The sequence below is a fragment of the Erythrolamprus reginae genome, chromosome 2 (assembly GCF_031021105.1).
Source record: "Erythrolamprus reginae isolate rEryReg1 chromosome 2, rEryReg1.hap1, whole genome shotgun sequence".
In the NCBI taxonomy this organism is placed as follows: Eukaryota; Metazoa; Chordata; class Lepidosauria; order Squamata; family Dipsadidae; genus Erythrolamprus; species Erythrolamprus reginae.
The window spans coordinates 86,963,391-86,984,911 of NC_091951.1; the positions used below are offsets into that span (position 1 = coordinate 86,963,391).

Consider the following 21,521-nt stretch of genomic DNA (forward strand, 5'->3'; position numbering starts at 1 on the left):
GGGTTGATTGAGAGCCTCCCCATGCCGGCTCCGATGTTTTAAAACACACGCCCCCGCTGTAGGAGGCAGCGGAAACGCCGCGCGTGTGTTTTAAAACATCAGAGCCGGCACGGGGAGGCTTTTAATCAGCCTCCGAGCCCCAAACCCGGACTCGGGGGTTGATTGAGAGCCTCCCCATGCCGGCTCCGATGTTTTAAAACACACGCCCCCGCTGTAGGAGGCAGCGGAAACGCCGCGCGTGTGTTTTAAAACATCAGAGCCGGCACGGGGAGGCTTTTAATCAGCCTCCGAGCCCCAAACCCGGACTCGGGGGTTGATTGAGAGCCTCCCCATGCCGGCTCCGATGTTTTAAAACACACGCCCCCGCTGTAGGAGGCAGCGGAAACGCCGCGCGTGTGTTTTAAAACATCAGAGCCGGCACGGGGAGGCTTTTAATCAGCCTCCGAGCCCCAAACCCGGACTCGGGGGTTGATTGAGAGCCTCCCCATGCCGGCTCCGATGTTTTAAAACACACGCCCCCGCTGTAGGAGGCAGCGGAAACGCCGCGCGTGTGTTTTAAAACATCAGAGCCGGCACGGGGAGGCTTTTAATCAGCCTCCGAGCCCCAAACCCGGACTCGGGGGTTGATTGAGAGCCTCCCCATGCCGGCTCCGATGTTTTAAAACACACGCCCCCGCTGTAGGAGGCAGCGGAAACGCCGCGCGTGTGTTTTAAAACATCAGAGCCGGCACGGGGAGGCTTTTAATCAGCCTCCGAGCCCCAAACCCGGGGGTTGATTGAGAGCCTCCCCATGCCGGCTCCGATGTTTTAAAACACACGCCCCCGCTGTAGGAGGCAGCGGAAACGCCGCGCGTGTGTTTTAAAACATCAGAGCCGGCACGGGGAGGCTTTTAATCAGCCTCCGAGCCCCAAACCCGGACTCGGGGGTTGATTGAGAGCCTCCCCATGCCGGCTCCGATGTTTTAAAAGACACGCGCGGCTTTTCTGCTGCCTCCTGGCGAACTTCCCCGCTTCAGCCGACGTCTTTTCCCCTCAGCCCTCGGGCTTGCACGCATTAATCGCTTTTACATTGTTTCCTATGGGAAACAATGTTTCGACATACGAGCTGTTCGACGTGCGAGCCTCCTTCCGGAACCAATTAAACTCGTAAGTCGGGGTTCCACTGTACATGCCTTTGAAATCTTTTATGAAACATGTTTCCTCGGAAAGGGGCGGCATATAAATCTAATAAATAATAATAATAATAATAATAATAATAATAATAATTATTATTATTATTATTATTATTATTATTATGTTTGACTGTAATAGTAAATACTGTACAGAGGGGCAGAATATAAATCTAATTAATAATAATAATAATAATAATAATAATAATAATAATAATAATTTACCCAACTGCCATTTTCTGCCCTTTGCTAAACAAGATGTTTTCTGATGTAATATTCATGGAACCCTTATGGAAGAATCTGCCTCTAAGTAGAAAACTGGATACTTTTGTCCATAGAATTCCCTAATGGTTTTGTCATAAATCTTATTTATAGGTTTTGTAAAATCTCTATTTTTACTAAAGTAATTCTTACTGAACTAAAATTTCTGTACTTCTGATTATTCAGTAACTGAATGGATATAACTTCACCATGAAATTTTTATCAGCACAATAATTGCTTCTTTGAGTTAGGCTGTGCTTGTATCATGGACAGCATCTAGCCGCCTTGACTTCTATCAATCTCTTTTTCAATCGTCTTATTTTTCCCATAAATCAAGCACCTCTCCTTGTTCATCAGGACAGTTGCCATCTTATTATGTGTCCAAAATATCTAAGGTTTAACTTCATTATTCGTGCTTCCAGAGAGCAGCCTGATTTTACTTCATCTAGTATTCAATTGTTTTTCTGTTCCAAGGAATTTTATGTTTTCCCCAGCACTGCAATTCAAAGAGATTTCTTTTCTTTGACTACCCTCTCTGATAGTTCAGCTTTCCCAGGAAATCCATTACTTTTAATAATGTTTACTTTTGTTATCATATGAAAAAGAACTGCAGTTCTAAATAGATAATCCAAGTTAAAAAGTGTCAGTAGCAAAGCAGTAAATGATAAAAATGGGTGGGGAGATACTAGCGATATAGGAGAGTCAAATTAAAACTTTAACACTAGTCCCAACTACATTAAGCCTCTTTCAGACTATGCAGCAAAGTACTGGGGCGGGAGAGATAAATAGGACATTCTCAAGAATAATAATGCATGAGGATGTTGGGAAGATATTTCTGTGATATTTATGTAAAAGTATTATTTAAAAACAGTATGAATTATTGCAAACATGAAATCACAGAGCCCCTGCAAATGGTAAAACAAAATTTGTATGGGATTTTAAAATTTAGAAAGATAAATACTTGAAAAATAATATACTGTCCATTAGAATAAACCATGTTTGGGTTATTCATGTAGCTACCCCACAAGAGGTAGAGTAATATTGAAGAAAAGGAACGGGAAAGAAATACAGTATAATCCTACAAAAAATGCAAAATGGACAAAAATATTGCGTAAGGTATCAATTATTAGTGAAACTCCAAGTGGAACTCCAAGTAAAGTATCAGGAAGACATAAAATTTGGATTGCTTGACATTGGGATAACCTATTAAAGCTCAACTACAAACAATGACACCAATAGGTACCTCTCACATAATTATTCCCTGTTACAATATTGTACTTTAATGTTTTGATTGTGTAATTCATATTTGGTAATTTTTATTTAGTTAAGTGATCCCACTCCATCTCAGCATGTTAATTAGAGCATGTTACAATATTTACTAAAGCTTAGTGCAAATCCTGACATACATAACTTTGAAAGAAAGAATGAGGGAGGAAGGGAGGAGGGGGGGAGGGAGGGAGGGAGGGAGGAAGGAAGGAAGGAAGGAAGGAAGGAAGGAAGGAAGGAAAGAAGGAAGGAACGAGACATACAGGATACAACTATTCAGTATTAACTAATGATCTTAACCATTCAAACTAATCATAATGTTGTATTACTAGTTATAAATGAAATTGACTTCGGAATCTCCCTCACATCTAGATGAATAAAAAGACAGATACTCTTTCAGAGAAGGCACTGCTTCTTACAGGACAGATTTTAAAACTAAACAGCAAGGCGTTCATGAGTCATAAGACTGTGGAAAAAAAGCAGGAGCTACCCATGTTTTGAGGAGAAAAAATGCACTCTAATAATGGCTCTCTGGTCTTTCCTCCAAACCAATTTCCTGTAACAGAAATGTGAAACCTCAGTGAAAATAACTTTACCAAAACAGATCAGAAAAAGAGAAAGTATATTTTATTTTGGTCTATACCAAGGCCACATTCTGGCTCTAATAATAAACTATAAGAAATCTAAAATCTATTCAGCGCTGAAATTAAGACTTGATAACTTTAGGCCGCTGTTAGGACTCAGAAAAAAAGTCCTCAAAAGTCCTCAAAAACCTCTGAAAAATACCAGGTAGTTTATTTGTTGAAGAACAGCATTCACACAAGAACTGAAAAGTGATGGCCTGGAGATATACTTTGTTATTATATGGGTGCCCAGTTCACAAATAGAGACTCAATGGCTAATACCAAAACAGGACCAATTAAAAAGAACAAGAAAGAACACACTGCCAAAATCATTCAATATTCCAAGCACTCTAAACAGCTCACCAAGCATTTTTGTCCAGGAACTGATGGACCAAGTTTCCAGTATCTGGCCGCCATATGCTTTTAGTAAGTTCATGAGAAGGGCATGAAAGAAACAGTTTACCTCTATTTTACCCAGCATTAGAGACACTGATATCATGTCTTAAATTAATCAACATTGGCTTTTCTCATGGGCCATATAATGGAAAGAAGCCAGGAAAACACAGGATCTTCCAAACTACCTCAGAATGTGTCTCAGGATATCGGAAGACACATTTTTTTGCTTTGTATAGGTTGAAAATAAATGTATCAAGAGCTGAATCCATATACAGTGTTCCCTCGATTTTCGCGGGTTCAAACTTTGCGGAAAGTCTATACCACGGTTTTTCAAAAATATTAATTAAAAAATACTTTGCGGTTTTTCCCTAAACCACGTTTTTCCCCGCCTGATGACATCATATGTCATCGCCAAACTTTCGTCCACCTTTAATAAATATGTTTTTTAATAAACTTTAATAAATAAACATGGTGAGTAATAATCTAAATGGTTGCTAAGGGAATGGGAAATTGTAATTTAGGGGTTTAAAGTGATAAGGGAAGGCTTGTGATACTGTTCATAGCCAAAAATAGTGTATTTACTTCCGCATCTCTACTTCGTGGAAATTCGACTTTCACAGGCGGTCTCGGAACACATCCCCCGCGAAAATTGAGGGAACACTGTATTCCTACCTGACAGATTAAGGTCAAGATTAAGATTATCCAAAAAGAATACAGGGTAGACAGTAATTTTGATATAAACATATTTAATAACCTCATAAAACAATATATTTGATCTATTAATTATTCATTTTGTTAATAAAACAATATATTTGATCTATTAATTATTCATTTTGTTAATAAGGGCAACACGACTAAATAACATGATTTCTTTTTGCTTACACAGCTATTACAAAGTTAATTCACTTAGGACACACCTAGGAAATACTGAGTGTATCACACTAGTGGAGTTATTACTTATGCTGTACACTTAGAATACATGGGAATGCGGGGGGGGGGAGATAATGAACACAAACACAAATTCCTATTATTATTATTATTAATAATAAGAATAATAACTTGGCCAATAAAAAAATATATTCAAACAAAGGTAACAAGATGCTTTTGAGGTGAAAAAATTGAAATTCTCTGTTTTAATCAATATATGCCTCCATCGTGTATCTATTATTCTCTGGAAGCTTAACAACAACATTGTATTATGTATTGTACTATGTACAATATAGTTCAATTTCTGGAGTTACAAACTTGTGATATATAATGTTTATTAGAATTTGGTGGCTAATATATTTAAATAGGATAGGTAATATATTGTCAGTTCCTAAAATAAACTAGTACTGTATTTACAAAACCGCAAACAAAAATATAAGGCTGTTTTATCCTATAACCATTATTTTGATAGTAGTTAATAATTAAAATGCCACATTTTACCATAATAATGGCACCAGAAAAATCATCAGCAAATGTTTCCTCCCATCGTACCTTATTTTCACTCCCATATGGATTGACCAATTAAATATTTGCCATTAAGCTATTTTCAGCTCCTAGTGACCTCATAGATAAATGACTCTATATATGTAGAATTAAATAGAAACTGTTTGCTATTTAACTTTAAAATAATAGTGAACTGAATCCATTGTGAGTGGTGGATATATGATTTAATAATCTGATGGGGTTTTAAGGAAAAATGAGTTCTAACTGCTGCGTGAATCTGATTCATGTAAATTTTGTAAAACTATTAATCAGCAAAAAAACCACACACCCAACCCACTGCGCCCTAAATTGTTACTAATTAATGAAACTGAACAGCAATAACTTCTTGTTACAAATCTTATTTATTTTTGTTTGAAGAAACCTTACCTCAGCAGCTTGGGTCTCCTGATGCAACAAAGTCAGGCCTGTAAGATCTTCTAAGAATGAATGGGAAGAATTAAAAACCTTTGCTAGGAAATTAAAGCCTTCTTTTTCATACTGGTCAAGGACCTGTCAAAAGAAAGCACAAGGGACATTGTTATTTCTTGGTAGCTATAAAGAATCAGAATTTTTGAATATGACTCTTAATATAAATTTTACAAAGTAAGAAATTTCAGCTTCCTATTTACACCACACAAATATTTGTTTCTGCTAAAAGATTCACAGAAGTTCTTTTTTATGCCATTTAAATTAACAGCGGTATGAATCCAAGATTTTTCAATTCAACTTAAACAAAGCACATTCACATTCTTTGTATATGATCACTACATTAACATTCATTTGTATTTTGGTGGTTATTCTTTAAAGATAGCAGTTTGGACAATAACAATCTTTGCTTGCCTGTTTCTTTAGGTCTGGCATTGCTAAAATCATGAGGAATTTTCCCTTTAACAGAAACCATTCATTAAATAAAAACAAAAAATTAGAGAGTGAAAACCAGCATATTCAAATCAAGGAATGGGAAATTTTTCTTAAGCAGAGGATACAAAGAAAATACTCCAAGATTTTCATATCAGTTAAGTTCTAGGAACAAACCCAATGCCATTTGCCTATTTTGAAATATGCTAGAGCTATGATGGGGAACCTATGGCACGCGTGCCGGAAGTGGTGTGCAGAGCCATCTCTCTGGGCATGAGGAGCCAACCATCGCCTGTTGTACTTCCAGGATGAGCTTCCGGGTTGCTCTGCCACCTAGACGTCCGGTTTCTGGCACATATGTGCATGGGAAGCCCAGGTGGCCGCCGTGCATGTGCACATTGGAAACAGGAAGATTATCTTAGCGGTGCACACATGCGCAGAGGGAGGCTGCTCTTTTGGTGTCTGGTGCTCTCATGCACATGAAAACAGGGTGGCCAGCACGCCAGAACCTTGAAGAGCAAAGGGATCAGAATTGCCAGCCAGGATGGATGGGCTGGAGCTTCCTTCCCTGCCTGAGTGGGTTTCTTGCATGGTCTCAGTCCTCCAGCACTGACATGTACCCATGATCTAGAGGGCCTGGCCAGCTCTGGCACACAAGGCAGGCTTTGCTGGCTGGTATACTACACTGAAAAAAAATTCACTGAAAGCAAAGAATGTACAAAGTATATATATACCAAATACAGTTGTACCTCTACTTACAAACTTAATTTGTTCTGTGACCAGATTCTTAAGTAGAAAGGTTTGCAAGAAGAAGCAATTTTCTCCATAGGAATCAATGTAAAAACAAATAATGAGTGCGATTGGGGAAACCACAGGGAGGGTGGAGGCCCTGTTTCCTCCCAGGAGATTCCTAGAGAGGCCCCACAGAGGCTTCTCCCTGCCTTTTCCGGTTACAGTTTCGGAGGCTCAGGTTTGTAAGTGGAAAATGGTTTTTGAGAAAAGGTAAAAAAAAATCTTGAACACCTGGTTCTTATCTAGAAAAGTTTGTAAGTAGAGGTATTTGTAGGTAGAGGTACCACTGTATAGGGGTTTACATCCAAGAAGCCATGTGAAAGTGTAAAAATGTTAATAGGGATATTCAAAATGTAATTTTCACAGTCACTGAAAAACTCTACAGTTGTGTATGATAAAATCTGTAGCCATCCATCATAAGAGGGGCGGCATACAAATCTAATAAATAAATAAGGAGAAATGCCTTCTTGAACATAAATATTCAGATCTTTAGTTTCCTACGCCAGTGTTTTTCAACCAGTGTGCCGTGGCACACTAGTGTGCCGCGAGACATGGTCAGGTGTGCCGCAAAGCTCAGAGAAAGAAAACAAGAGAGAGAGAAAGAAAGAAAGAAAGAAAGAAAGAGAAAGCAAGCAAGAGAGAAAAAGAACAAGAGAGAAAGCAAGCACGAGAGAGAAAGCAAGCAAGAGAGAGAAAGCAAGAGAGAAAGAGAGAGAGAAAGAGAACAAGAGAGAAAGAAAGCAAGAGAGAGCAAGAGAGAGAAAGAAAGAAAGCAAGAGAGAGAGAGAAAGAAAGAGAGGGAGGGAAGGTGGGAGAGAGAAAGACATAGAGGGAGGTAGGGAGGGAGAGAGAAAGAGAGCAAAAAAGAGGGAAGGAAGAGAGAAAGAAAGAGGGATGGAGAGAGGGAAAGAAGGAAGAGAGAAAGAAAGAGGGAAGGAAGAGAGAAAGAAAGAGGGATGGAGAGAGGGAAAGAAGGAAGAGAGAAAGAAAGAGGGATGGAGAGAGGGAAAAAAAGGAAGGGAGAGAAAGAGGGAGAAAGAAATAGAGAGAAAGGGAGGAAGAGAGAGAATTTTTTTGTCCAATATTTTTTTTAGCCCCCCCCCCCCCCCTCAATGTGCCCCATGGTTTTGTAAATGTAAAAAATGTGCCACGGCTCAAAAAAGGTTGAAAATCACTGTCCTACGCAACAGCAGGAAATCTGGCTTAAACTCTGAAGATGTATATAAACACAATGCTTTTTTTTTTAAAGGAACAGTGGAATAATGTCAAACTCAGATTCAGTATCACCTCTCTCTTTATGGTAAAGTAGTAATTCCTTAAGATCTTAAACAATTATTCTCAAGAGATCCTGCAATAACCATTGTCCCATGATGTTCTCTGGTGCTCTGGAATCTACTTATACTTAAAATCATTTCATACAAATGAGGTTTCAAATATGATTTGGCTCCTGCACACTGAACCTAACAGATAATTTCACTGGTAGTAATTGCATATCAACTTCTTTCCCAAATGAACTTCAGTGCCCCTCCTGACACCTTAGTTTTGCCTTGATGAGTAAATACTCCTAAAAAATTACATTTGTCTGATTATATTTTTCCCGATGTTCATAAACCTGTTTGGTTTGTGACAGAAATGCATTAAGTTGATTGTTGTTCTCTGGAGCTCCCCCCACTCCCCATCTCTCTCTTTTTAAAAACTACTGAATATGGTCAGAATCAAGGAAGACTTTCTTCTTCCTTTTGGAATTATAACTCAGGATCCATCAACTTTTTTGCTAGTGTCAATGACAACCAATGCATGGATTCTAATAGTAGATGCTTATAAAATGTTAAACTTCTGCACTGAATAATTTTCTTGATATTTGAGGGGGTAGCAGTGAAAACTTCATCCTACAGATCTCTTCAACAGGCATACCATTTGCCTAGAATATTGAGTACATCCTTCTATAACTATAAAAATTGTCAGGATGAAGATGAATGGAACGCACAGTCAATAGAGATCTACAAAGCAAAGAGTAAAAAATGGATGGATTTGTGTCATCGTGTTTATGCAGAAGACTCCTATAGATCTGTCTGATATAATCTTGGATACTTTTCAAAAAGTTAGATGCTTGAGTTTGTTCACGTGCTATGATGCTTCACACATCAGATGCAGTGGTGGACTGAAAGCATTGTAATTAAGATTGCCAATGGTAGAACTAACCTATCCTGTTACATTTCAGTAGACCACTGGAAAGCAATACCATAATGGATGTGCCATCCTACTTATTAGTAGATTAAAGAAATCAAACCCTTCTGAACAGAGGTGGGTTCCTCCTGGTTAGCATTGCTTTGCCTGAACTGGTCGCAACCTGCTGGTGATGTCACAATGACGTCACACAACCAGTTCGTTTGGTGCCGGTCCATGGATGCTGCCATCTTTTTTTTATATACAGTGTTCCCTCGATTTTCGCGGGTTCGAACTTTGCGAAAAGTCTATACAGTACCACGGTTTTCCAAAAATGTTAATTAAAAAATACTTTGCGGTTTCCCCCCCTATACCACGGTTTTTCCTGCCCGATGACGTCATATATCATCACCAAACTTTCGTCCATCTTTAATAAATATTTTTTTAAATAAACTTTAATAAAGAAACATGGTGAGTAATAATCTAAATGGTTTCTAAGGCAATGGGAAATTGCAATTTAGGGGTTTAAAGTGTTAAGGGATGGCTTGTGATACTGTTCATAGCCAAAAATAGTGTATTTACTTCCGCATCTCTACTTCGCGGAAATTCAACTTTCGCGGGTGGTCTTGGAACGCATCCCCCGTGAAAATCGAGGGAACACTGTATATATATATATTGGGGGGATATTTTCCTGGTTTTTTTCCCTTCTGTGCATGGACAGAAGCCAAGTTTATGCCACTGCGCATGTGTCGCCATCTTGTTTTTGACTTTTTGGGGTGGTGGTGGTATTTTTTTGGTACTATGCATGTGCATGCGTGTGAAGCCTGCACCCATTCCCTTCCCCCACCCAAGCTCACATGCCCTATGCAGCCCCTGCGCATGCATGGGAGTGGGTTGGGGTTATGTGCACCCCACCCCATTCCTTCACATAGATCTCACTAAAGCCTGGGATGGTGAAAAAACGGCCAAACTGGCAAACTAAACATTCGGAAAAACGGGCTTCCAGTTTGCCCATTGTGCTGTTTTTCACACTCCAGAGGCTTCAGGTACAAACAGGAAAAGTGGGGGGAAAGAGGAGGAGTTTGTGTTGAAGTACATGGGTACTTACGGACCAAAAGCAAGCAATGGCAATCATTTTTGGCTGTAACTTCTCTAGCATGTAGGTTTAGAACAGTCTAATTTTCCTGGAATTACTATCTTAAATAAAAGCAACCAGTGAACAGAAGAAAATGCTCACACATGATGCAGCTATGAAAACTCGTTATTAATCCATTTCTAAGGAAGACGGAATTTTTGATATGTACAAGGGAATCTGCAGCAATAGCGAAAGTATTTTGCAAATTTCTGCAAGAATGCTCTGAAATGTCAATTCCTGGCTAAGAGGTAAGGTAGACTATTTCCATGCTGTGATTGATGTCAACCAAAAACAACTGCCTACTGTATGGCATGTTCTGAAAATTAATTTGCCAAGTAATTGACCCTTCTCTCCATCTCATTTCCACTTTTGGAATGCAAAACACTTTATATGTTTCAAATATCATTCATTTGTGTAATTCTGGCTTGCTGCGTTCCCAAGAGAGCCATATGCTGACTCCATTTCCTGGCTTGGGCATTCAAATCATTATTCCTATGGAAAAAAGAAATTCATGCCATCCACGGTGGATAGATTAAGAAAATACAGCCCTTAGGCAAGACTTTTGCTTTTACTCAACCTTTCCAGGCTTGGGACCCAATGCATTGTTTATTGTTTTCATCACAATCATGGCAGAGACATCATTCCCTTATATTTTCCTCTCCATTCAGCATAGAGTGGATAAGCCAAAGTATGAGGATCAGAATTACAGCCAATCAAGGCAGAAAAATTATTCAACCATAACAAATAGGAACCAATTGCGCAACAACATTCAAATTTAATTAAAAATCCGATTAGTTTCAGTTTGGTTTTATGAGAAGATAATAACAAGCAGTTGTTGAATGGGCTCACAAATCACTTTACCATGGTGTGATTTAATTGTGATATGTTGAAGAAGCCTGGTTCATACACAACATTCAATTACAAACCATGCACTGCAAGTACATATTACTCTACATGTGTAGGAGAGGCAGATTCTGGAGCTGGAGTCAAGAGAGGAATTAGTCTAGAGTTACCATGTTCCCACAAGCAGTTCAAGTCGAGCGCCTCTTGAATTCCATTAACATTGGCTACTGTAGTGCCAATTTAGTACTGAACATTTTATTAGATTCTTTTGTATAGGCATGGTAAATAAATCAGCTTAACTGGAACTTAATGCATTGTTTTGATTCTTCACACTTGACCATGTTCAAAAGGCAAACAAACTACAATATGGCTTCATGGATGATTGTAACTTACTAAAGCATGCCACTGCATCCTACCAACAGATAAAAGTTTATAATTATATTTCTGCAAGTTGGCCTTGGAAGAGTTGTGGCCCTCCAGCTACCAGCAAAGCGGGTAGCAGATTCAGATGATGAGGACCTTCGGTCAGTTCTGGAGTCTGGGGAAGGCTCTGATAGATGCTCTTTATAGGACACAGGGATAGAGCCATGGCTGTCTGATATTTCCTAGCCCCCGGAGGCGCAGTTGCCTTTGGAAGTTGATATGAGTGAGGAGGAAGAACAGCTGGGGCCTGTTCCAGATGCATGTATGCACAGAGCAGTTAGGAGAGGTGAACAACAGAGGACAAGGACTCAACTCAGGAAGCAAAGCACACATGGACACTGAATGGCCCCTCCCTGGCTGAGTAATAAATAGAAAGAAAGGGGCATGGTTGTCGTAGGAGAGAGCAGTTTATATTTCTTGAGAGTTTGCTCATTGTATTTCATGCACCAAAGACTGCTTGCCAGAACTTAATTTGCAGCCTTTCAGCTCAGAGCTCACGGCCTTGCAATTATTGCAAGGAACGGACAAGGTCTGTTACTACAGATAACTCCTTGAAGGATTATTGCCTGGACTTTTCAGTGGGTGAATGCAATTAATTCACAAGAAGGTGTTTTTTTTTTCATGACAAGGAGTCTGTTTCTTGCTTCTGTTAAGGCTGGGTCAGAATAAGGAGCAACTCAGGAGTTCATAGCTACTCTTGGGAGCCATGGACCTATCCAAGATCATCTCAAGTCCAACCCAGGACATTGTCCACACACCAGATATGATCTTGTTAGGGCAGCAGGAACATGGCCTGATGAGGGAACCTATCAATTTCTCTCATCATAGTCAGATCACACCCTTCTGTCCTTCAGATTCTCTTATGCTTCCCTCCACCTCTGCAGGGAGGCCACACCCACTTGTCTGACCCTGGCAACTGATGGCCCTGAGTAGGTTTCAGAGGAAACTGGGGCTATCCCAGGGCCTTGCTGAATGGTCTTGCTGAATTCATGTTGATGTCCTGAAACCAGAGGGTAGATGAGGATTTGAATGGGATCATGCCTGAAGGGTATCTCTTGACCCATTGCTCCTAACCAAGTGATTCATGGAGGAGCTTTGATTCTGAAAAGGTTTAAAAGACACCTAGAGCACCACTGCAGGAAAATGAGGGATAATCCCAACCTGACATGACTTAGAGCCACTATCAAGTAATGTTTTGCATGCTACTGCTTATAGCAGTAAGAGTGCAAACATTACTATGTTTCCATCCTTATTGCTTATGGAGAATGTTGCCCAGCAATCCTGTTCCGGATCATTCAATCCTTCCTAGGTCAGGAGGGTTTGCATGTTCATGTTCAGAGAAATTTGCTCTACCCATCAAATCACTTAGATTAGTTATCAATTAGGGCAAGGGTTCCCAACTTTTGAACCTCAGGGACCACCAAATTCATCACTTCATATCCCATGGACCTTAATTCATAATTTTGAATCCTGCAGACCACTAATATACAGTATATACATACATACATACATATATATATTTCAAAAATATAAATACATTTTTAAAATAATGATCAGAGAATTTCTATTTTATTAATATGAAATGCACGTATTTAACATAACAAAATTATAAATGCTTATTTAATTATAAGAAAATTGTAAATGCTTATTTAATAATAAAATCTTTGAAGGTTGTTTAATTGTATCAAAATAATGAAAGGTAGTGTAATTATTACAAAATAATTAAAGCATATTTGACAGTGGCTTCCTGATGTTGTTCAGAAAGTCCGTCCCATATTCCAGAGCTGTAGCTATAGTCCCTCCCCTCCCCTCCCTTCCTTTCCTTCTTCCTGGATTGGATTAATTGCTCTCAGCCATATATGGCCCAAGGGGCCAAGATTTCTCTATGGACCACCAAACTTTTCTCATGGACCACCAGTGGTCCACGGACCACAGGTTGGTGACCTGTGAATTACAGCATGGTGCAAATCCATCTGACATGCCTGGAAAGGTTATTGTCAAGTTATCTGGAACACAGTTCAATCAGGATGGACCTCATGAAGTGTATAGGACCCTCTTTCTGTGAGTGCAACTGCTTGTTGATTCCTGCCCATCCTGGTTACTGAAAGCCTCCAAGATGGTGACTGCCAAGATGATTAAAACAGTGATTAATTCCTCACTGCAGGAGATGTTCTCAGGGTCTTTTAAGGAGGCCTTTGTTTGCTTTTGGCTTAAAAAAGCATCTTGGATCACACCTGCCTGGACAATTTTATCCAGTCTCTCATATTCCCTTTCTAGGTAAATGTAGTAGAAAAAGTAGTTGCCTGGCAGTTTCAGAAGGTCCTGGATGAAATGAATTATCTTGATTCCTTTTAATTAGGATTCAGACTGTTATGGGATGGAAAGAACATGGTTGCGACAGTTGATGATCTTTGTCAAGAGTAAGATTGGGGTAGTGCAACCATTCTTGTTATTCTTGACTTCTCAGTGGCCTTCTATACCATCAACCACACTACTCTTTTGGGCCAGGTACGGGTGATGGGAGGCACACTTTTGTACTGGTTTGGCTCCTTTTTCCAAGGTTGGTCCTAATCAATGTTGCTAGGATTTGAGAGATCCAGCCCATAGCCAGTCCTCTGTGGTATGCTGCAGGGCTTAGTACAATCTCAACTGCTTTTAAATATCTACATGAAGCTGTAGGTGAGATTATCTACCATCAGGGTTTGAGGTATCATCAATGTGCCAACATTACCCAATTTTGAATCTCCACTTCAGTGACTCTAGTAATGCTGACCAGCCAATTAAAGTGCCTGGAGACTATGGGAACCTGGGTGGGGGTCCACAAGCTTCAGCTGAACCCTGGTAAGACTGAATGGATTTGAGTGCACAGAGCTCTGAGATACAGGACTCTAACAGTTCTGGATGGGGTTGCACAGACAGACTCTTTGCACAACTTGGGAGTCCTCCTGGACTCGCTACTCCTGATTTAAGACATTGTGGCAGTTGTGGCTAGGAGAGCCTTAGTGGAACTTCGTGTTGTGTGCCAGTTGTGTCCCTTCCTGGATTAGGAGCCTCTGCACTCAATCACTTAAGTCATTTCATGCTGGAACTAATACAATGTGTTCTACATTTCCTTGAAGATAATTTGGCAGCTACAACTGGTGTAGAATGGGATGGTTGGAGCAGTACTTGAGACCCCCCAGACTGATCCTTGTTACACCGCTGTTCTGCAAGCTGCATTGGCTGCCAGTTTTCTCACAGGTGCAATTCAAGATGCTGGTTATTAACTTTAAAACCCTCTATGGTATGGGTACAAGCTATCTGAGGAACCGTCTCACTCCAATGGAATTGGCACACCCCACCCATACCGACAGAGTGCATGCTATGGACCCTATCAACCAAAGAATTCTGGTATGTGGGGTTCAGGAGAAGAGATTCCTCTGCCATGATTCCTGTCCTTTGGAACATCATAACCCCTGAAGTGGGATCTTCACCACCCTCTTGACCTTCATAAGGTCCTGAAGACTTCTGCCAGCAGACCTGGGGCCTCAACATGTGATATCACTTTGGAGATGGCTAGTAGATTGAGAGATCTCATCTTCACTCACAATCTTCTTGTTCTTTGCTCCCACATGATATTTTAATGATACATTTTGGGTATAACTATGATTGTGGTTATTACTGTTTTATCATTTAATGTTTCTCGTTTAATCCTACTGTTCTGTTCGGGTCTGTGAGACTCGAAATCAAAGTTTGAGACCCTGTAAAAAAAATTCCCTCCATATCTGAAACTTGAAATTTCATGACTTTTCATCATTTCAGGAGTTCTCTCTATGAGAATTTTTTTTGGGGGGTGGGGGTTTTCTTTCTTGCTGAAAAAAAAAAGGTCACACTTGTACTGTTGCCGGGTCACCCTGACCCGGACCGAAAACTCTTCATTTGAAGTGCTTATGCTTGGTCAATTTGAAAACTTTTTTCACTTGGAAAGTAGTCTGAACATTTCTGCACACAATGATATGAAAATTGAACTGAAAAAAATTATGCATATTGCTTAATTTTGATTATAAAAGACAGACCCCCCCCTCCCGTTTTTGTGAATTTGTTTTCAATTTATAGTTTATCTTGCAAAATGTGTTCAATTTTACTAAAGTTGGTGTGGGATTGGTAGTTTGAACATTTCTGAATATAAGAAAAATATAAATGAACTGAAAGAAATGATTCTTATTGGTTTTTAAAAATCAGAAATAAGCCCCCCCCCCCCCCCGGCTGCTTGCAAACATTTTCACCTTATATTTTTTTAGGCTCCAAATCCGAAATATTTTTAATATCTTATGCATTCATTTGCTCAATTTAACATTGCTTATCATCAAAAAAATATTTTTGGGGTGGGGGCTAATTTTTTTCTGGGCAAAGAAAAAAACCACATTGCGTCTGTTTCGGGTCGTATAGGACCCAGACCAAAATGATTTTTTTTAGGTACTTGAATTTGGTCTTTTTGAAAACCTTTTCCACTGGGAAACTAGTTTGAACATTTATGAACGTAATGATATGAAAATTGAACTGAAAAAATTGAGGCTTATATTTTTATTTTGAGCAAAAAGCCCCTCCCCCCATGTTTTCTGAATTTCATGTCAATTTATATTTTTTTAGGCTACAAATCTCTAAGGAATTTCCCCCCAAAAGTTTTGATATACTAAATTGAACAATCCTGAACATAAGAAAAATAGAAACGAACTGAAAAAAATTATTCTTATTTGTTTATTTTTGCCACAAAAGGGCCACACACACACACCCTCGGCCTTGAAATAATTGAACACGGGGGGAGAGACTTTTATGTGCAAAATAAACAAATATGCATCAATTTTTCCAGTTCAATTTTCATATCATTATGTTCAGAAATGTTCAAGCTACCAATCCCATACCAACTTTAGTAAAATGGAACGCATTTTGCAAGCAAACCTAACCATAAATTGAAAAATATTTCACAAAAACAGGGGGGGGCACATTCTATCAGCAAAATAAACCAATAATCATTACTTTTTTCATTTCAATGTGTGCAGAAATGTGCAAACTTGTTTCCAAGTGAAAAAAGCTTTCAAAAAGACCAAATATAAGTACCTAAAACTGGAGCCAATGAAGAAATTGAAAATTATTGTAAATAACTGAACCCCCTAAATGGTGGAGGGGTTATTGGTGTTGGGCACTTTTTCTTTAAATTTTTTTGTTTGTTGTGATAAAATTTAATTAAAAAACTTATTAAAAAAAAGACTAAGATATTTGTAAAAGTAAATAATATTTTACATACTGGAAAAAAGTAAAAAAAAGTAACTAAATTGAACAATTTGCGGTCCGGGTCAAATAGACCCGGGGACATAACATTAGGGTGTTTGGGTTTTTGGGAAAAAGTTTACCTCCACTTGTACTGTCCGGGTCTATTTGACCCAAAACAAAAATAATTCTTTTAGGTACTTGAATTTGGTCTTTTTGAAAACTTTTCTCACTGGGAAACAAGTTTGAACATTTCTGAACATAATGATATCAAAAGTGAACTGAAAAAATTGATGCTGAAAAAATTAAAAAAATAAACAAATATGCATCAATTTTTCCAGTTCAATTTTCATATCATCATGTTCAGAAATGTTCAAGCTACCAATCTCACACCAAGTTTAGTAAAATAGAATGCATTTTGCAAGCAAAACTATCCATAAATTGAAAAATATTTCACAAAAATGGGGGGGGGATGCATTCTATCAGCAAAATAAACCAATAATCATTACTATTTTCATTTCAATGTGTGCAGAAATGTTCAAACTTGTTTCCAAGTGAAAAAAGCTTTCAAAAAGACCAAATATAAGTACCTAAAATGATCCATTTGCGGTCCGGGTCAGGGTGACCCGGGAACATAACATTAGGGAGTTTTATCGAACAGAACATGGGGGTTAAATGTTTGTAAGCCATTCAGAGTCACTTTTGGGTGAGATTTGCAAAACAAAGAACCAACCTACCAACAAAAGTTAAATTTGTATTAATCTAGAAAAGTGTTTTCTTACAGCAAAATGCCTAGTCTACTCGTGAATGTCTTAGAGAGTATACTTGGGAAGGCTGGTAAATTGCGGCAGGCTCAACAGCTACAATTTTCAAAATCACAATATGAAGTAGCTGCACCATTCAATATCTCATTTGAAGAACACCTTCATATGAGACCTCAAGGCATACATATGGATTACCAAACACATCGGCACATGCTGAAGATTTCTGAGAAATTCTGAAAAATGGCCAATCATTCCACAAAACTGTAAATGCTCCAAGTCATCTCTGTGAGGATTCTCTAGAATGAGGCAGTCAAAGTTTTCCTCTGATTATTACTTGTTTGCTGCAATAGTAGTAAATTAACTGGGATGGCTTTTTGGCATGTATATCAGACCCAAACGCCTGGTTCTCGGCCAGGACTGGGTAATTCACATTCCCCAAGATATCCGAGTCCAGGCTGTTGAAGTCTGGCATCAAAATTTAATTATCAGATTCATAATTCTTATTACTTCCGTCTAACACGATACTTACTCAAAATAGAAGCAACCACCCACCTCATGCCCAAAGGAAAATGAGACATTGCCTCCATTAATATATTCCTCCATTAAAAGTCATTATTTGGAGGGGAAGGGAAAGAAACCTTTTCAGTTGAATTAAAGCCTCTGCTATACCTAAAATACTTATTTGATACTGAATCTTCTCTGAATATTCTAATGCCCCCACCCCCTAAAAAAAACAAAACAAAAACCGGGCCTAGAATTTTAGCTTTACTCCAATGGCAATATCATCACTGGTAATGCTTTGAGTCAAAAGTAATTTTTAAAATAATACTTCCTAGCTATAAGGGGCGGCATACAAATCCAATAAATAAATAAATAAATAAATAAATAAAATGGTTGTTCATCAATGGTCTAAAGCAGAGGTATCAAACTCAATTTCATTGTGGGCCGCATTTATTTATTTGACTTCTATGCTGCCCAATCCCGAAGGACTCAGGGCGGCTTACAACAGCGGTACAAATATAAGAATAAATACGAAACAGTAAAAGAAGTCGAATAGTTACCTGAGGTTAAAACATAAAAAACCCATGAAAAAGTTATTATTAAAAAATTATATATAAAAAAAGAAAATTAGGGATTGTGTTTGACCTTGGTGGGGCTTGGCCATGGTGGGTGTGAACATACAATAAACAAATGCTTGTAAGTCAGGGACTCCCATTACTTTTGAGTTGTAGCATATACTCATTACACTTTCACTCACAGAGCTGTTTGGAGAAATTTTCAGGTGATGATGAAATAAATGCTTACCTAACCAATCTTTTAAAACTTCCAAAGAGGATTTTATGTTTGGAATACTAACTGCTACATTTCACTCTCAACTATTGTTCAACTATAAAACAGTCTCAGATTCCTTTCTTTAAGAGAAGTAATAAAATTTCATGGGAGAGAGTGGTAAGGCATTACTGTAGTAAATTATTTTTTACTTTTTAAAAGCCTCCTTTATGGTTTTAGTTACACCTTCTAACTCGGCCTTGTTTTGAGGGTTTTGAGAGCATGAGCGGCCTTCTCACAACTTACTGGAGCAATGAATAATAATGAATTTCTTTAGGGAATACAGTAAATGCCAAGAGTTGATGATACCATTCAAAAGGGAGATCATACATCTTACCATATAACCACTCGTTACACTGTATGAGCTCCACACCCCCCCCCCCTTGGCCATTTATAGCCAGCAGAGTGCTGCAGGAGGCCATGGAGGCCAAAAACTGGCCACGTACGCCGCCCATAGCCCATTTTTAGCTGGCAGAGGCACCACGGGCTGGTCCTTTGATATTTCCAGATCAGCCCTTTAAGCCAGATTTAAGGAGCCTATGAGCCAGATCCGGCCCACGGACATTGATTTGACACCCCTGGTCCAAAGGGATTATGAACGTAAGATACCACAGAAGAAGATGGCGATGGTGGCAGACTGGGGTAACCTCTAAGCTTATTGACCCAAATTACACATCTACATAGAAACATAGAAGTCTGACAGCATAAAAAGACCTCATGGTCCATCTAGTCTGCCCTTATACTATTTTCTGTATTTTATCTTAGGATGGATGATATGTTTATCCCAGGCAAGTTTAAATTCAGTTACTGTGGATTTACCAACCACGTCTGCTGGAAGTTTGTTCCAAGTATCTACTACTCTTTCAGTGAAATAATATTTTCTCACGTTGCTTTTGATCTTTCCCCCAACTAACTTCAGATTGTGTCCCCTTGTTCTTGTGTTCACTTTCCTATTAAAAACACTTCCCTCCTGGACCTTATTTAACCCTTTAACATATTTAAATTTTTTGATCATGTCCCCCCTTTTCCTTCTGTCCTCCAGACTATACAGATTGAGTTCATTAAGTCTTTCCTGATACGTTTTATGCTTAAGACCTTCCACCATTCTTGTAGCCCGTCTTTGGACCTGTTCAATTTTGTTAATATCTTTTTGTAGGTGAGGTCTCCAGAACTGAACACAGTATTCCAAATGTGGTCTCACCAGCACTCTATATAGCGGGATCATAATCTCCCTCTTCCTGCTTGTTATACCTCTAGCTATGCAGCCAAGCATCCTACCTCTCCCCTTATATTTTTGTGTATATGAATACATGTGATTTTTAAATTCAAGAATTCATTTTGTTACTGTAAACCCCTTCCCCCGTGCAGTTAAATGTTCAAACACTACTCACATTTCCAATTTTAATCTTTAACTCCATTCACATATCAAATTGTCAAAGTTTCATATCAGACATAACTGAATAATTCTCTCTTGGCTAAAAGGTTAAATGATTAATTTACTGCAAAGAATCACCTGTCAAGAATTCCCCTATCTAATAGCATACAAGACATCTTCCCACCCACCAACTCCACATACTGCTTTTTAAACTCCCTCAAAACATTGCTTTTTCTCAGCCATGTTTGTAAAATGGCTCCCTCTTCCATAATAATCAGGGTCTCTCATCTCACCAATTCAACCCTTACACAAGTTCAGTATTGAATAATATAATAATCTTATGAAGACATTTTACATTTTTATTGAAATAGAATGTCCTGCAAATATTGATATTTGGTCCCAGGGTATGCAACCAAATATTTCTGTAGAAACTACCCACAAAATAGCATTGGTCAAACAGAATACATGGGATGCAGCCCATTGAAGGACTGCAATGAGCACAGAAAGATAGAAAACTGATGTGAAACCAGACTTTATGAAAGATGCTGGATTCTGCCACATGCCTGGGAGTGGAAGAAAACTCTATATTTAGTGGTGCATTCTTGGCGGCCTTATCTTGACATTCAAGCCCAAAACATCTCTGCTACTTTCTTCCAAGATTTAAAAATGTAGCAGCTTTTTGAAAGCTTTGTAATGGTGGCAGTATTGGCTTAGACTTCTATGAAAAAAAATCAAATTATGGAAAATCAATAAAGAACTGTGAAAATAAAACAGTAAATAATAAGAATCAGTATAAAAATAATAATGTAAATGTAATGTAGGCAATAATGTAAAAAATACACAGGTAATCCTAAGGTTATGGTGGCAATTGGAACCAGATTGCTATCACTAAAAAGTGTGATGTTATGTAACCACATAACTTATTGACAGTGAAGGGCTACCAAAAATTTTACTACCGCATAGCCTACAAGGCTGTCCAGAGACAATTTGGGACACCTGGGTAACATATAGGGGAGATCAATTGAATAACCTAACTATTCACGCATGTGACATGCCGCCTGTTAAATTAATGTCACCATCATATTTTGCGGAACAAATTCTACAGTTAACTGTGCTATCTAATACTTCCTTTTATGCGTTTTTAAACTCTACTGATTATAAATGCTTGTATGGAAACCTGTATCCATTCTGTATATCAAGTACAAACTAATCTAAGTATCTCAAATGATTTATATCTTTTTCTTGTAAGGGAGTTTGTTTCAGCTTTAGAATGTTTTGTTTGCCTTGCTCTGCTTTATGGCTTTTCAGATACTGGAATGAAACTGATTTTGCAAGATCTGGAAAATAAGCTGCATATTAACAAATGCTTCTCAAATTTGGCAGTAATTTCACAAGAGGATTAGT

At 38.6% G+C, this 21,521-nt stretch overlaps 1 protein-coding gene across 2 annotated transcripts in view; it reads right to left on the reverse strand.

Moving 5' to 3' along the window:
- The window catches only part of ATG7 (autophagy related 7), a 103,577-nt gene that overhangs the window by 33,598 nt on the left and 48,458 nt on the right, over positions 1-21,521 (reverse strand). For both annotated transcript variants that reach the window (XM_070738577.1, XM_070738576.1), the window contains exon 17: positions 5,573-5,695. In XM_070738577.1, the coding sequence (XP_070594678.1) occupies positions 5,573-5,695 (123 nt within the window). The remainder of the gene's footprint in view (positions 1-5,572; positions 5,696-21,521) is intronic.